At 32.9% G+C, this 17,818-nt stretch overlaps 3 protein-coding genes and 1 non-coding gene across 4 annotated transcripts; 1 reads left to right on the top strand and 3 right to left on the bottom strand.

Moving 5' to 3' along the window:
• Positions 1-2,502: 2,502 nt before the first annotated feature.
• On the bottom strand, positions 2,503-4,014 carry LOC123881474. Its single transcript, XM_045930168.1, has 2 exons — positions 2,986-4,014; positions 2,503-2,641 (listed from the first exon to the last, which is right to left on the bottom strand). Exons 1-2 carry the CDS (start codon positions 3,290-3,292, stop codon positions 2,607-2,609), a joined length of 342 nt encoding a protein of 113 aa, XP_045786124.1. The 5' UTR covers positions 3,293-4,014; the 3' UTR covers positions 2,503-2,606.
• Positions 4,015-7,528: 3,514 nt separating this feature from the next.
• On the bottom strand, positions 7,529-11,818 carry LOC123881475 (uncharacterized RING finger protein C4G3.12c-like). Its single transcript, XM_045930169.1, has 5 exons — positions 11,238-11,818; positions 9,592-10,755; positions 9,361-9,506; positions 8,704-8,814; positions 7,529-7,822 (listed from the first exon to the last, which is right to left on the bottom strand). The coding sequence occupies exons 1-5, from the start codon at positions 11,391-11,393 to the stop codon at positions 7,753-7,755; spliced, it is 1,647 nt and encodes a 548-aa protein (XP_045786125.1). The 5' UTR covers positions 11,394-11,818; the 3' UTR covers positions 7,529-7,752.
• Positions 11,819-13,031: 1,213 nt separating this feature from the next.
• LOC123881477 (pectin acetylesterase 8-like) lies at positions 13,032-17,472 on the bottom strand. Its single transcript, XM_045930170.1, has 13 exons — positions 17,428-17,472; positions 16,601-16,745; positions 16,442-16,524; positions 16,138-16,267; positions 15,837-15,916; positions 15,657-15,743; positions 15,435-15,559; positions 15,091-15,151; positions 14,758-14,811; positions 14,601-14,678; positions 14,221-14,326; positions 13,972-14,117; positions 13,032-13,390 (listed from the first exon to the last, which is right to left on the bottom strand). The coding sequence occupies exons 2-13, from the start codon at positions 16,722-16,724 to the stop codon at positions 13,259-13,261; spliced, it is 1,206 nt and encodes a 401-aa protein (XP_045786126.1). The 5' UTR covers positions 16,725-16,745; positions 17,428-17,472; the 3' UTR covers positions 13,032-13,258.
• Positions 15,998-16,098, top strand: LOC123882645. Its single transcript, XR_006799956.1, has one exon. It is a non-coding gene; the product is annotated as a U6 spliceosomal RNA (small nuclear RNA).
• Positions 17,473-17,818: the final 346 nt, after the last annotated feature.

Here is a 17,818-nt window from a genome sequence, read left to right on the forward strand (position 1 = left end):
TCATAACCATAATATGCAGTTAATCTTTATATCAATTAACACTAACATATTGAAAATAATGGACCTCAATAAAAACTCATGCCCTTGCAGGAGAAAAGAGCGTCCCACTATCCTTTATTATTTGATGTTGAGATTCAGTACATAGGATGATTTTTTCCATTTTGACAACCACGAGCGTCTTGGCGCTGTTTTTGTGGCAACACCCTAGTACTTAGTGCTTTCAATACATGGCCTTAGACCTTAGGTCGCCATTTAACTATGTGGCCTTAACTTGGTTGTATATTTGATCACTCTGATTTATCATATCCACTTCTAGTCCCGCATTATGATCAACATCAATGAATCAAAATAGAAACGATAGATGAACAAACTAAATTTCCTAATCAAGATTTTAAAAGAATAAATTTCAAAGGTGACATTATAACAGGTACTTCGAGTATCTGCACTAAAAACAGGTCGGCCCATAATAAGTCTCATATTCATATACTCATTAGTTATCGAAACGTGGCATGTATGACTCTAATTTTAATTAAGGACGAGTGAAACAAATAAAAATGTGATATACAGCGAAGCATATTCGTGTTAATTATAACTAAAACATGATTCATGAACTATAAATTAATCAATCATGTTAAAACCGATAACATATATAAGCACAAATAACATATTATCAAAATAGAAAGAGTGAGAACTATATGATTAAATGGTAAGTTGCAGGAAAAGAACGTTAACACCTGGATCGGGAGTCTCCTAGCAACAAAAATGATTCTACGGCGAGATGGCGATGTTGGACGGTAAGTCAATGGTGACAGTTTGGCGAGATAACAAATTTTTGTGGTTTCCCATTACCATCAGCATGATGTTTTACCTTGTAAACCCAGCGACATCCAATTGGTTTAACATGAGGAGGTAATTCAACAAGTATCCAAGTGTCAGTCTTCTCAAGAGCTAACAACTCAGCTTGCATTGCATAGCTTGTCTCCAGCATTCAAATTTATTTACCTTATAAAGGGACACATCAGGAATGGAATTATAAAGGAGTTGTTGATAAGGGGACTTATGGTTGAGAAGGACACTACCTACATTAAGTATGTGTTGGTGTTTGTGTCCAACCCGGCCATTTTGCTGAGGGTTTTCAACACATGATCTATGATGAAAGCAAAAATTCAGGTCCATTATCTGAACGAATAATCTTGGGAGTGATGTTAAATTGAGTTTCAATCATCATGGTAATAAAGTTCTGAACATGAATGGAAACAACAGACTTAGTTTTAAGTAGAATAATCCACACAAGACACAACATTATGAATAGTAGGAAAAATAGAATTCAAAAGTTGAGAACCTGATTCAAAAGTTGTGCTTTAATGTATCATTTGTTTTGGAAAAGTTCAACTTAAATATTCAACTGTGATTTCTTTGATTAGATACCGGTAAGATGATCAACATACACCTCCTCCAATTTTATTATATTTTATTTTGAATTTTTTGATTTCATTTTGTTGAGTTAATATTAATTTTTTTTTTTAATGTTTTGAATTTGATGAGTTAATTCAATCTAATTTTTTGTTTGAATTAATTGGTTTTATGGTGTACTAAGTGGTTAAAAATATAACAAAATTATAATGCGGTTTGGAAAAACCAATATAAACATTCAATAATTTTTTTTAAAAAAAAAACATGAACAAAGAGACTTAAATAAAAAACAATAACCCTCTAAATGTTTCAACTTTTTTTTTACAATGCAAAATTTTCTGACAAATATGTACCTTTTTCGGGATCGGTTGTTGAATTTTTGGATTACCTTTGTATTTTGTTTTGAATTCTCGTACAATTTTCTGTGTCATGTAATAAGAACATAGATTTATAGAATTATGCTAATTCTATAAATCTAAGTTCTTATTACAAGACACAGAAAATTGTACGAGAATTCAAAGAAAAATACAAAACTAATCCAAAAATTCAACAAGCGATCTCGAAAGAGGTACATATTTGTAAGAAAATTTTGCATTGTAAAAAAAAATTGAAGCATAAAGATGAATTTAGAGGGTTGTTGTTCTTTATTTAAGTTATTTGTTTATGTTTTTTTTTTTTATAAAATGTTTATTATTGTTTTTCCAAACCAAGCATTATAATTTTGTTATATTTTTAACCACTTAGTACACCATAAAATTGAGGGAATGAGAGTGGAGGAAAAATCCTTGAGAGACTGCTTTAGAAATGAGTCAATTCTTACCTGATCAACACTATGGTTTGAATATGTATCGGTACACTGCTGATGTGTACAATTTTAATAGGTTCACAAATAGTATTTAATATAGAAAAATTAATAAACACGGTTTGTAAACTTATCACAATTATCAATATCAGTAAGTGTACCGGTACACATTAAATTAGATGTGTACCGAAGAATTCACATTCTTAAGTTGGTGTTTTATTACATTTCAAAGAAGTAATACCATTGTTATTACTACATTTCAAAGAAGTAAAAGTAATGGTTGAAGAGTTGGTGTGAGTGGCAATGGAAGGATCATGATGAGATTGAGGTATATATCAGAGATTCAGAGGTAAAGTAGTTGATTTCTAAGTTGTAGAGGCCATCCACATGATCACCCAAACCAATCGTCTTCTTGAACTTCATGTCCTGAATAACAAAACATAAAAATGCACAATGCAATATAATGATTGACACAATTTAGCAACAGATATCAAATTGAGTTTAAAGTCAGAAGAATACAAAACATTTGATAGATGCAAATGTGGTGAAAATGAAACAGTGCCTGCATATGTGACAATAACAGTGTGGCCATTGGGTAGATTAACATGCACAGGCTTAATAGAGTGAAATGAAGTGAACCAGTGAATGGATGAACATATATATATGGTCACTAGCACCAGAGTCTAATAACCAATGTGTAGAATTAGAATTAATAGAACAAGACACAACATTATGAATAGTAGGAAAAATAGAATTCAAAAGTTGAGAACCTGATTCAAGTGAGGATGTGGTATGGACATGGTTAGCACTAGGTCCTGTTGAAGCCACATCAGTTACACCATTGGAATTACTTCCATCACCAACTGCAGCATTGATGGAATTAGCATCAGAATTGTGCCTAACATTAGGGTGTCCATGCTTCTTATAGCTTGACACCTTTGCACCAGTAGCAAGAACTACGACGATTAGAGTAAATGCTAGTGTTTTTGAATTTTGAATTTGAAAGTTGCAACACTTCATGAATTGTTGCATAATGAAAACATGCAACTGTTGGATATGTTGCTGTTGGCCAAACATTATAACTTATGGTAAAAGGAATTGTTTCACCAAGGGTCGCTACCTTGTGAAACAACACCGATGTAGCCTATAAATAATTCACTTTGAATTCAGAAATTCATCAACAAAATCACAAATCCTCTAGAACACAATTCCAACACTCTTCGCTATATTCGAGTTTTCATCCGTCTTGTGCAAACTCGAGAAGGCTGAATTATCCTGGGTATTCCTGCATCAAAACTCTAAGACAAATCGAGAGTTCTTGAAATACTATAAGGAAAGTGTTCCGTACACAATTCCAGCCTGGATCCATTCAACTTTGAAGATTTACTTAACAGTCTTCTTGATCATTTTTTTTAACACATGTTTCGCATTTTTCGAATATGCATCAAATTCTCTAGAAAAGTACTCACCGCCTCTATCACTTCTAAGTACTTTCATTCTTTCGGCCAAGCCATTTCATATTTTCTTTCAACACTTTTGAAAGGTTTCTTGATCATTTTTGCAATTTCCTTCAACAAGATAAAAGGAAATAAGTTGAGAATCGATTTCATTTGGTCCCAAATCCTTAGCTTTTCGGGCCCTTTTGCTTATCCTAGGCTCGGGTTGTGTTTCAACAATCCGCGTAGAATCTTTCTCACGAGATTCTTCGTTCGTGGGATTTTCGGGTTCCTTATCCTTCGTGATAAGATTTTCGAAGAATTCCACATCTCGGGATTCAACAATTACATTAGACTCCAAATTTATAAATGTTGGAGATTTTCCAAAATATATTTGAAAGGTTGCAATAGTTAATTTGAAATTCAAATTTCCAATTTTGAAAACCTTTCAAGGGTTGTGTCCCTTAATCATTTGACATAAGTTTCTCTATAAATAGAGACATTTAGGAGGCATAAAATATATCAGAAAATCATGTTTCCATGAGTAAGAAATTATGTCTATAATATCTAAATCATTTCTTCATTTCTCTAGTCCACGAGAGTATTTGAAGAAACTTTATTCTGTAAAATATCATTGATCGATATGCTTGATGTGTATGTGCAATGCATGTCAAGGTTTCCAAAGTATCCTAAAGGGGATTCGCCGGTTAACCCTTTTGCATCCAGTTTATGGTGGGGGCGAATCGAACCTAAAGTTTAGTGTGATACACACGCTTTGGAATTTGTGCAATATGTTCATCATGTCGTTCATCATCTTCTTCTAGTTCGAGTATTTGCAGCAGTCCCCCAACAAATGTTCTAACAATAAGTCTATATGCTTTACTGTTGGGTGCATATCCTATGAAAGCATATCTATCCCTCGAAAACCTAGGTGTCAAAAAAATCTATTTATCCATTATCGATCCATTTAATTTTGTTAATGGATGGATTGGATTTTATCTCTAATGGATGGATTGAATTGGATTTTTTTTAATGAGTTTTAAGATGTTTTCCTCGAGGACCTGGGTGTCAAAAAAAAAAAGAATAGTGTATACAAAAACTGAAACAAACTTAGTATAAAAAAACTGAAAAAAATTCTAAAAAAGAAAAAGGAATTTTTTTTATTTAAAAAAGTCAAGTATTTAAATTAATATAAATATTTAAAATATAGTATAATGTAATAATTTAATAAAAATATATATATTAAAATAAAATGGTGGTGGTCAACATTTGAACAACCGGTCAACACCGGAGAGCCACCATCAACCGCCGCACTGGTCGCCAGACCGCCGCCGGCAACCACTGCGAGTCGCCGGAAAATCTGGGTTCGGACGACTTGGGCTGCCGGCCGCCGGAGGTCCAGTCTCTGACCCGGCAGTTGACCGGTCACCCACCACCACCTATTTTATTCATTATTAAATTATTTATTAAAAATCTTATTATTTAAATTCTGTTTGGGGAAAGTAGAAAAAAAAATCTCTTTTGGCTCACTATGTTTGGGCTTAGGTAAGAAATGAATTTGGGTTCATTACAGATCAATCCATAAATAAAAGAAAAATTATGTTTTTAAAATTTAGTTTTTAAAAATTACATTTTCTCTATCAAAGAATAAAAATTACTTTTTCCAATCATTTTTAAAAATATTTCAATTTTCTGTCAAAAAATATATATTTCAATTAAAAATTACAAATTTTTTTTTGGGTATAATCAATCATTAGTTTTTTATGAAATTAAAAAATAATATTTTGTTTTTATGAAATTATATAATAATACTTAAATTAATTTTGTTAATGGATGGATTGGATTGGATTGGATTTTTTTAATAAGTTTTAGAAATTTTTTTTTCTACCCCAACAATTATCCCCCTACCCCTACAATCTATAAAAAATACCAATTTTAACCTTCTCTAAAATTAAACCCATCTACCACATGTTTCCGGTAAGCTACAAGTTTTCCGGAACAGGAAAATAAAACCCATCTACCCCTTCATCGTCCTGTCTCCGTCGCTGGCAACAACAACAACAATTGTTCAAGTCAAAATTGAATCTCTTCCTATTCCAATTTTGCATTCCTCAATTCCTCAACAAATCCCTTTTTCCTGATTGTTGAAGAGATACGATCCCTTTTCCTCAACAAAATTAAATCTCTTCCTGTTTGTTGCAGAGATACGATCTCGATTAATCCCTTTTCTTTCACCGCTTTCACATAACTTTTTCCAAAAAACGTTGAACGCCTGAAGACACTACGGCGGAATGGTTCGAGGATTTACTCACGACGAAGGAAATCGAAACGTTGCAAAAGTTTATAAATGTAACACTTTGATGACAACTCCAATTTTTAATTTTGGTTTCCTTTTGAGTTTGATTGTTATTGATTCTCTTGCAAAATTTATTCAATTTTGAGTTTGAGTGAACACCTTAAACTTAAACACTATACAAGTGAATGCTGGTGTGAAAAATTAGTGTGAGAATTGAGTATTTCGGTAACATTCAAATAGATTATTGTCAAGAGTTTAGTTCCTATTGATTTGTTGTGCAGAAGAAATTTTAACTATGAATGAATGTTATATCTGAATATAGAAAGACTTTCTTCAATTTTTCTGGTTTAATTTACTATTCGGAACACTTATGATGTTACCGGAAAAGTTGTAAAGAGGGTGGATTAGTTTTATTATTATTTTTTGTTTTGACAAGAATGAGTTTTATTCTAGAAAGGATTAAAATTGGTATTTTAAGTAGTTTGTAGGGGTAGGGGATAATTGTTGGGGTAGAAAAAAAAAATTCCTGAGTTTTAATGGAATGTTAATGGATTAATGGATCACTTTGATCCATCTATTAGCAATCCAATCCATCCATTTTGACACCCCTATATAGCACCAATCCACAGTGTGACCATCCTCATCACAGAAAGTACAGTGCCTATGATCAATTTTTCCCTTGAAATTTCCTTGTATCAGCAGCATTTAGAATTCAAAGAATTATTACTTTCTTCTTGAATAACCAAAGAATACACTTTGTTAATACTTGGAAGAGGATCCATAAGCAAGATTTGAGTCTTAACTACAGAGAATTGATCATTCAAACCAGTTAGAAATTGAATTATTTGATCCACTAAGCGATAGTTCCTTGCAGCACGCATAGCATCACATCGACATTGATGCACAAGTACAATTAGGCATAGGGCAATGGGAATTCAATTCATCCCATAGCATGCGCATTTCAGTGAAGTAATCAAGAACAGATTTGGTACCTTGTTTGGGATTGTTGATTGAAGCTCGAAGATATGAAATACGAATGCGATCAACCTTGGCAAAACGTTCATGAAGATCCTCCCATGCATTAATGGCAGTTTCATGAAAAACAAGTGTCTGAGCGATGGAATCATTAACAGAATTGATGATCCAAGAGGGGATCAAGTGATTACAGTGTTCCCAAGCATGACGGTTAAGATCTTGAAGATCTGGAACTGGTAAAGATCCATCAATGAAAGGGAGCTTGTTCTTGGCGCCAAGAGCTCTGCGCATAAAACGATTCCAAGCGAGGTAGTTAGATCCATTGAGTTGAGGAGTAACAGTGAGAGAATTTGGACCTTCACTAGGATGAACATAAAAGATTGAATCAGCATTGTTGAGTTGCGGTGGAGCAACTATCGGAGCTTGACGCGGAGGCATAGTTGTGAAGAAGGATTGCAACGAAGTTGCAGAGAATCAATGGTGAAAGTTGCAGAAAACGCAATGAAGAAGATGAAGGATAAGAGAGGTAGCAACGGAAACGGTTAGGAATTTGTTAGGATCGTAACAAACTTTCCCTCCTTGGAGAGAAAGGCTCAAGATACCATATTATGAACTAACAAAGGAATGAAAAGCTCATTATTTCATTAGGATAAAATGAGTGTTACAACTGCTATTTATAGAGAAAATAGCTAATGTCTAGTTATTACAAAGTAATCAAATTGTGACTTGTAAAATGAATTAACTACTCTAATTCTTCACTAGTTAAGATCAACTTCTGATATTCTCCACATAAAAGATTAAGTGTTTCAAACCAGATGCAGATCAACAAACTAGCCGCTAGAGTTCCGAGTCAGCGGTGAGCCAGAAATGCAGATGTTCCCCCGACATAGCGGGCATACCCTGTGTATAATTGAAGAGGTTAGATACATACAAAGGCTCTCAAGAGCAAGTGGAGCTACATTAATGTAAATTGTAAGTAACAAACTTATTACACGTTAAGAGATTAAAAAAAGTTAAATGCTACATTCTTTTTAAGGTGTTGAATCCCAAAACATCATTAGAGGAGGCCTACAATGTGCACTCCGTGCAACGGTCGACGATGCATCGTCTAATTATATATATTCATAATTGTTGTGCGCATATCTTGAATTTAAATAGTCTAACGTCAAATTTGATATTATAAGTATTCAGCAACATTGAATTTAAGGGTTTGTCTGCCAGATATTGAAACAAGATGAAACTCAACATACTTAATCTTATATGTTATGTTGATATGTCAGAAAACATTTGAAGAGCTTCACATGATTGAAAAGGGGGAAGGTGTTGCATGATTGAAAATATGTATGCTAAATTCTTTGCTTTTGAAGTGGTTTTATGCAGATGCACATGCATCTCTAGTTCCTCTTATGTGCCGGTAATATAAATATGTTTGAGGTGCTTTGTATTTTGGAGGAGAAATGGTGCAAATGTGTAACTCTAGTGATAGTTGAAATCTTTAGTTTTTTCCACAATAGTGAAAAACAATGGCATTTGATAGTTAAGGTGCATGACCATAGGATGGTACAACATTAAACATTTTTTGCAATGAAATGGTATTTTACTAGCACTGCATTCAATTATTATAATGTTTTTAGTAGAAATAATGCAGAACTTGCTAATTTATGCAATAAACTTTTTCTGTTAAACTAATTAAATACTTATTTCTGCCAAACCAATTAAATACTGCTAAACTAATTAACAATATTGTTAACAAGGAAATCTGGATATCTATTTTCTCATACCTGTGAATCTCCTTCAACCACTTGTCTATACATGTTCTATGAAATTCATGATGACAAGGCAGAACTCGCACGCTGTCTCCATCCTCATACTCCACAAGGCATATATAGCATCTGAGAAATTACGTAGTTAGCGATGCTAACATTAAAATCTGCTATTATAATCAAATATTAGCGAAATACCTACACTAGGCATGTTAAAGAGTAGAAAAACAAAAGGTCCAAAAACATACATGTACACTATGCACTATGCACATGCAGACTATGCAAGTGATAACATGAAACACCAATTACATACGAAAATGGTACACAATACTTATATTTCCACTATAAAACTTTTCAACTTATAAAAAGGAATAGTGTGATCAAAGCTAGTGGCCTCCTATGACATGACTTTGCATCTTTTTTTCTTTCCAAAACTTCTATTAAAGTGTTAGAATAGTAACATTTATATTAGAATTTTAATATTTGAGTAAATAGTCCAATCCTACTGTATTTGTGCTAATCAGATTAGAATTATTAGTTAATTATCAGTTTAAATGCAGTTTTAGTTCTTCTATTGTGAACAATTTGCACTTTTTGTCACCTAACCTTTATGTGCAATAATGAAATCCTCCAATTTTTCAAATCCGCCAAACGGCGGTAAACTCAAATACTTACTGTGTAGTATCTTCTTTATGCAACTTCTCATATAACTTGACAGGCAATGATTCCACAACATTGATAGGTGCGGGAACGGATCCAATAGAAGATACAGATGGATGGGAAGATAAAACCACAGATTGCTGGTGAATTTCATCCAGAACCTAATTAAAATATGTACAAAAGATTCAATTTGTAAAAATAATATTTTTAATGTTCATCAAAATTATTAAGCATTATTAAAGTTACCTCAAATAAGGCTTCCGCAAGTACAACAATTCTTGATATGCTAGCTCTAGCACCGGTATCATCATTTGAACTAGTGTCACGATTTCTTAATCGGCACATACAACGAGCACTTCTATGTTGACCAGACAAGATACATGATCTCTCATGTGCCGATTGATTTTCATAGCGGCTACCCAACCGCCGAAGAGAACGGACCTGTGACCGTATTTGTCTTCTCCGTTCAAGGAAATTGGACCTATGCTCTAGTAGATCCTGATACCTACCTTCTCGCAATCGCGAGGTCTCAACGTCATTGTTTTGATTGCTAAACATGGAGTTAGACATACTAGATGGAGGATATCTAGATGTAGAAGAACTAACATCGCTATGATCCAATGGTGACACTCTTGAATCTGCCTCCACTGCTTGCCTTTGAGTATTCTGACTATCATCTCTCAGTTCTCTCTCTTGTTGTAAAGGGAATAAGGTAAGGTCAGATAATGTTGATCGACGAAGAACTCTGTCACGAAGCCTCCCAACACTTAAAGTTCGACTAAATCGAACATTTTGCTCAACTGGTTCCCGAGCACCGTTTCGTCGATCTACATGTCTAGTCTCAATTTGTTCTGTCTCCGCTCGAATTCTCGAAGAAAATAAGTTTACATCCAACTCATCTCTTGCACCAATGCTACCACTGAGATTGCTCTGAATGTTGCAAGGCAAACCCGATCCTGACACATTTGACCTTAAATTATTAGGAATATCTTCATTACACCGAGGTGTTTCATTTCTGTTAAACAAACTGCTACAAGGTCCTGGACGTAGATTATGCTCAGCACCATTGTCAAATTCTGAGAGACTTGTAGAAGAAACAGGACAAGGCCTTGATGACCTCGAACCAACAAATCTGCTAAGTCTGAAGGTTTTATTACCGGGACTGATGCCAAACCGAGAAAGGAATCGACTAGTAGAATTCAACGAATGAGTTGAAGAAGCATGAACAGAACTGGTACGACTTCTGGACAAAGTGTTGTCGGGGATTCTTGTTTCACTACACTCATCAAGGTTGATGTTAGGCATACAAGTAGTGTCACTATCACCAGCTTTAACCTTTCCAAAAGACTCAGATAGATTGTCATCAGCATATGTAACATCACTGCCATTTACTTTATTCTGATCACAAACCTACAGAATGAGTTACAATTAGGACCACATAACAATGTCCTAATCAATCAAAATTGTCATTAATACAAGATAGTTAGTTACATTGAAGTGACACTAATGGTTATTTTACAACTATCTGTAAATGGATTTGAACCTCGTCTCTTGAGATTACAAGGTCAAACTTTTACTACTGAGCTGACACTTCATGGACCAATATTTGAAAAGAAATTAAGAAAATATGAAGCATGATTATCCAAGCATATAATTAAGTATTATTGTAGAGAAACACAAAGCAACATTATTTACACTAAAAACATATTCTTCAAAATATAATTAATCAAACAGTGAACAGAACCAGAAAGTAACATCTAAATCCTTAGCAGCATAAAAATCTAATCACATTAAATGCTAAATGGAGAAAGAACAATATAAGAAACAACTAGAAAAATAAGCACAAGTGAAAAAATTACATAACATTATGAAAATTAAGAAACAACTTAAACCTTGTCTTCATTATCACTATCTTGAGATCCAGAACAAGTTCCAAGACAATATGATTGAAACCCTCTAAATCCCTTAGAACAACTCTTCTTGAAATTCCTTGAAGAAGAAGAAGAAGTAGTAGTAGTAGAAGTGGCTTTGCTAGTATTGGATCCCATGACCCACAAGAAGGAAAATTATTGAAACACTCTAAAAAACAAAACACAGAAATCAAAATGGTTTCTTTTTTAGATTATCTTAGATGGGTCAGATCTATAATGAAGCAAAACTAAGGTACCCCTGCAATGGTAAGTAGCAATGTGGTGCATTGTTTTGAGAATTGAGATGAAATGAAGTGTTATGGTTGAAATGGGTCAAAGAAAATGAGAAGATGAAACAAAAAGGTTGCATTTTTAGTTGGTGATGATTGAAGTAGATGAGTGAATGAAGAAGACAAAGCAAGTTCAGTAGGTGCAGGGAAGAGAGAGAAGGTTTGGTCTTTTTTTTCTGTCAGAAGAAAATGTGTGAAGGTATAGAACAGTGGTGGCATCTTTCTTTCTCTGCCATTGACTCTGAGATTCACATTGGTTTTGGCATTTTTCTTCTTCTTTTTTACTTTACTTACTTGATTACTTTTGGCTTTTCATTTTTTTACCTTCCACTGTACTATTTCTGGTACATAACCTCCCACTGTCATTTCACAATAACAAATACTGATAGAGCATTTTTGAATGCAGTGAAAAATACAGTATCAAATTTATAGTGATATGATAGGAGAAAATAGATAAACAACATACTACCACTCTTTGAATATAAGCCAAAAAAAAAAGCAATTTTTTAAGAGTAAATTGTCAAATATTCTCCTAAAATTTTAAAATTCGTTAAATACTCCCATGAAATTTGGAAATAGATAAATATCCCCTGAAATTTTAAAAAGTCAATCAAATTGCCCCCTAGAGTGAACTCTGACTGGTAGTGCCGATTATTCAATTAACCTAAAAATTATTCAATTAATTTTAAAAAGTTAATCTATTATAAATTAGATAAACCGATTATTCAATTAACCTAAAAAATAAATTGTATTTTACGCAAAAAAATTCTTTATACGCAAAAATTAAGAATTAATTTTTTTTTCTTCATACGTAAAAATTAAGAATTGAACTTCCGGTCACCGATTAAGGGCTCAAATCTCTTAGGAGAATCGTCTATTATTGATAATTTTTGGTTTTTATTTTTATTTTTTTGTGTATGGTTGTTTGTGCAATTTACATTAAATCTAAATTAAATTTTGATGAGTCAGCTGGCCCAATCATGAGATGATTTGAATATCCAGCCAGTTTTGGTCTCAAGACTAGGTCCATTTTGGGGCAAGTATTGGAGGATGAGTTTGAAACTTTTAATGGTGTCATTATGGAGAGAGCTTTTTTTTAGCAAATGGTCATTTTAGTTTTTCAAATGGTAAGAGTAGGTATATCTAGTGGGAACTTGTAAATTAACATAAAAATATATTTCTTTGAATAAGTTGTTTTGCATAAGTTCAAAAATAAGTAATTTTAAATGGGCCCTTAGTCTCTTTTTTGCAAACTTTTTACCATAATTTTTGTCTTAATACTCATGTTCCTAAGACAAGTTGACTCTAATAATCCAGAGTTAAGTTAAGATGAAAGTAAATTCTAAATCAATAATTGATTCTGTCATAATTTGAATTCGAACTCTCTCAAACAATTTGACTTCAACAGAAAAACACTTTTTTCTTATAATCAAAAACTAACACATTTGTCTACCAAAAAAAAGAAGAAATTAACACATTAGAAGAGTATGACACATCAATTAGTCATAGCATAATAACATAACATAGTAATTACAATTTCATAAAGAGAGTACATATATAGAAGTTAATTAATTGTTACATTATTAAACAATGATTGAGTGCACCTAGCACACAACCTCAATGCAATGGCACATTCTCTCTTATTTTGCTTGCATTATTATTTTTACATTCAATACCATAGGAATGATAAATATATTTCATTAGATGAAGATTCTAGTGTATTCCTGGATAAGCTGCAACATCCAAAACACGGTTCTGACAAGTAGGGTTACAAGGGTAAGTACAATCTATCTCACGGGAAGGACTTCTTTCATAAAACCAGTCTCCTACTGCCTTTGCAACTGTCTGCAAATTATTATTCACCAAACAAATTATTAGCTTTTCAATTTTATATAATAGGCTAAGACAATAAAAATAAAATGCCGCGTTGAAATGGTCGTAAAGGGATGTTGATTCCTTGTGAAGTTGTGATTAGGGAAACTTGTAGTCGCAAAGTCATGTGATCTCAAGTGTTAGATGAAGATTAGACGACTTGTAATACAAGTCGTTTGATCTTTACTTAATGGTTGAGAACCACGCTTGCAATCAGGGAAAACATGTTGTCACGAATCAAGCAAATTCAACCGTTGATGAAGATAACACAACTTGTATTCTGACTTCACTAAATTGGCTTACTACAACTCAAAATACAAGTCGCCCGATCTTCATCTAATGGTTGAAATCCGTGAACACATGTTGTCACAAAGTCAAGCGATCTCGACTGTTAGACGAAGACTAGACAACTAGTATTCCAACTTCACCAAATCGGCTTCATAATACAACTTGAAATACAAGTCGTCTGATCTTCTAACGGTCGAGATCCACGGCCGCGTGACTGTATAGAATCTAAATCCTTTAGAAGGAAATGAAAGAAAAAAGTCTCATACTTTATTGTCAACCATTGGAGAATCCCTTGTAAACCATGTATCCTGTGGTTCTGTTTGGCAGTGAACATAGCAAGAGTCTATGAACATTCCATTAGATTTAGAGTTGCTTACAGGACCTAATGCCTTCAAGAATTGTGACCTATAGTCTGAAAATAAATTAATGCATGAAACAAAAGTTAGAAAAACTAATAAAAATCTTCCAATAATAAATTACAAACATTGGTATATATTAGATAAGAAAATGTTAACCTTGCATTATATTTAGTTGTTCAGGTGAGCAGTTGTTTAGATTAGTCTTACAGCTACTCCATTGGCCATTCGGATCAGCGTCACCAGGTGCCAAAATATTCTTAATCTGAATATTAAGAAATATCACAGTGCCGTATTAATGACACAGACTCGACACAATACTAATACTGACACAAACATCAGACACAATACTGACACTGACATTAGTGGTGCCTCAAATGATCATTATTTTACCATCCGATAAATCTAATTGAATGTTACTACATCTTTCAAATTAACACACAGATTGACCAAGAATATAAGCATGGTTTAAGAATTTTCTGTGTGACAGATATTCAGAAGTAAGTAACAACAATTTGAAAAGTAAGGTACAATTTTACCTGCCATGAGTCATATGCTGCATTTACAATGAAGAGTGGTGTTCTGATACTTGATGCCATATATTGAGGAAAAAAGCACTACATGTTAATTCTTAAGTATTAGAAATTCGCCGTAGAAGTTGCAAAGCTACATGATAAAATTACTAGTCAAACTTACGAGTCCTGGACTGAGTTTTGAAGTGCAGGATTGAGGCAAATTCTTCTCTGAGCCCTAAAATAATATAGAAAAACAAATGAGTCTCTTTGCATGTTTGGTATGACACCGATTTTGATGAAATCGCGGTAACCCTGTGTTTTTGTTGAAGTTCTAAGGTACGGTAGCAGACCATGATTCTACCTAACTCATTGTCAATCCAAACATGCACTCAGAAAGGGTCATTGAAATGAAAATTCGGAAAAACTTTAGCGGCAATCTTATTGTGTAAAATTAAAACATAGCATATGCAAGTGATTTTCAAAAGGTAAAAATAATCAGAGAAAGAATTAGTACATGTATTTCAACAACTTGACTGTAATAATCTTCAATATAATAATCTCCTGAGATATCCTTTCTGTTATACAACAAAAACATATTAAATCATTAAATGTTCTGTAAAATTTTAAATAAGTAAAAAGGGTATCTAGATGTGAATCACGAACAGACACGGACATCAAACATGACATGGACACCGGACACAACATGGACACTGATAATAATTTGAAAAAAAATGACATAATTCAATGTCAGTGTCGTGTCGGTGTTGAACATTGACGCGTGTCTAACACCGGGACACGCCTAACATGAGGAGTGTCCGTGATTCATAGGTATCTAGAGAGAAAATTAAAGGATCATACACATTAACAAAATAACCAGCATCTGAGACACATTTCACTTTAGTTCCATTAGGTAATAGTTCTCTAAATCCATCACAGTGTAATATAGCAGTTAATCCTCCAGCAGAACATCCAGAAAGAATAGCCTATAGTTCAAATTTCAGAAATTGAATTAAAAACAAAAACTATTAACATATTAAGCAATAAAAAATGAGGTAAATTAAACATCAATATATATTGTACATTTTCAGCATGATCCATTCCTTTTGCTAGTAACTCTTCCATTACAGCATTAAAAATTCTTTGTCCTCTGTAGTGCAAATTTGTCTCCTGATTTATATAACATATTATAAGAATCTCGTCACAACGAAAACTCGAGAAAAAAAAATTAATAATTATTTTTTTGGATTTTTTAAAACTTACTGGATCAACTTCTTCAACATCACCAGTAAATGATGATCCATCACAGTACCTAACCTTTACTCTATTCCAATTGTAGAAATCTGAAATTTAATCAAGATATGTTGAAAATCACACAAAAAAAAATTACCAAACAAGGAAAAAACAATAAATATTGACTAGTAGTCCCTTTGGGGACATTTGATAAAATTGGAACGATACAGAAGATTAGGATGGGCCTTGTGCAAGGATAACATGCACAAATAGAGAAATTGTTCTAAAATAAATATTGATTAGTAGTAGTATAGTAGAGATTAAACAATACCTGGATTATATTGTTGGTTATCACTTAAATATCCAGAAAAGTAAGTTTGCTGTTCCATTTGGTTCGACGAACCTAATCGACTGTCCTTACGATATAGGCAGTATGTGACATTGTGACACCATCCACCTCCCTAAATTAAATTCCACCAGATCATCAGGTCGGTTATATGGATCAAACGACGCCATAAAAATAGAACTCATACAAGAAATTACTACAAGAAACATAAGAAAAAAAGTAACCAAAAAGAAAATTATGTCATAAGTGATTAAAAAATTATGATTAATGATAGTTTTTTGAAATGAACCTCAATGTGAACAATCCAGTTGTTAACTCCTTCTTCATGTCCTTTATCAAAATGATAAGCTGGAGGGCTTCCATCCAAACACACTGCATAAGATGTTAAACACTTCAACAATTTCTCTACTATTATGTTAATAAACATATTACAAAATTAAATCCTTACCAGCTCCTTTTGATACCGCGCTTTCGAGCAGAGTTATTGGAACAAACTGTCCTTGTGTCTTAAGTAACAGGAGTGTACATAGTAGAAGAGTGTTTAACCATTGAATGATAATTGAACTCTCCATTTAATCAAAACAAAATGGAACCTATGCATAAAAAGAAAGGAAAATAAGTTGACTTAGGTAAATATTATTATCAATATGGCATATAATGATATAATTAAATCACATAAAATTGTATTTTTAACTAATATGGAAAAGAAGAACAATTAGAAATCTTGTATTGACAGATAAACTTAGAAAAATTTAAAAAAAAAAGACAAAATGAAGAAATAAAAGAAAAAGACAAAAAGTGTGAAAATCCAATCAACATGTTATTTAGAAGAGCTTTCTTTTTTGGTTGATAAATGAAGAAGAAATGCTTCCAATATAGAATATAATCTTATATAGTTCTAAATTGTGTTTGCAACTACAATTGTGGCTGCAATATAAAGGTTTTAGAAATCTTTGCAACGACATGAAATCATATATAATTACAGTCGCATTTGTCTGCACTTCGTCACAATCTTAAAAGTTAGTAATATAATTGCAACTGCAATTTAAAACTATGATCTTAAACTCACAAATGAAACCTCCAATTTTAATTCCAAAACTAGCATGCATGTATTTCCATAGGAATGAATATCAAAAAACCAAACATATATCAACCAATAACTTAGCCTAAGAAAAAAATAACATAAACAAGTTATGAGAAAAAAAAATAACCAAAAAGTAAATTGCATTGTAAAGTACAAAGTAGAAGAGAATGAAGATTATTAACAAGCTAGACCTCAAATGGAAGATGGGTTGGAGTAATTAGAATGAAAGTTTGTTCAAGGTGGTGTGTCTTATATAATAGTGAAAAGTAATAATTAATGTGACATATTGATATTATTTATTTAGTTTTGCTAAATTGCACTTTTAACCTGCTAATTTTTACAAACTTGCAATTTTGACCCCCCAACTTTTATAATAGCACTTTTGGCTCACTTAACTTTAGCCTCTTTTGCAAAAGGTTGCACGCCACTGATTTTGACCAAGTTAACGCGCGCACATGTGGACAGTGACTCACATGTCGCATATAATGTAGTCAATGTCCACGTATGTGTTGACTTAGTCAAAATCAGTAGGGGACAAAAATGCTATTATAAAAATTTATAGGCCAAAATTATAAGTTTGTG

This window comes from Trifolium pratense, linkage group LG4, assembly GCF_020283565.1.
Source record: "Trifolium pratense cultivar HEN17-A07 linkage group LG4, ARS_RC_1.1, whole genome shotgun sequence".
Classification (NCBI taxonomy): domain Eukaryota; kingdom Viridiplantae; phylum Streptophyta; class Magnoliopsida; order Fabales; family Fabaceae; genus Trifolium; species Trifolium pratense.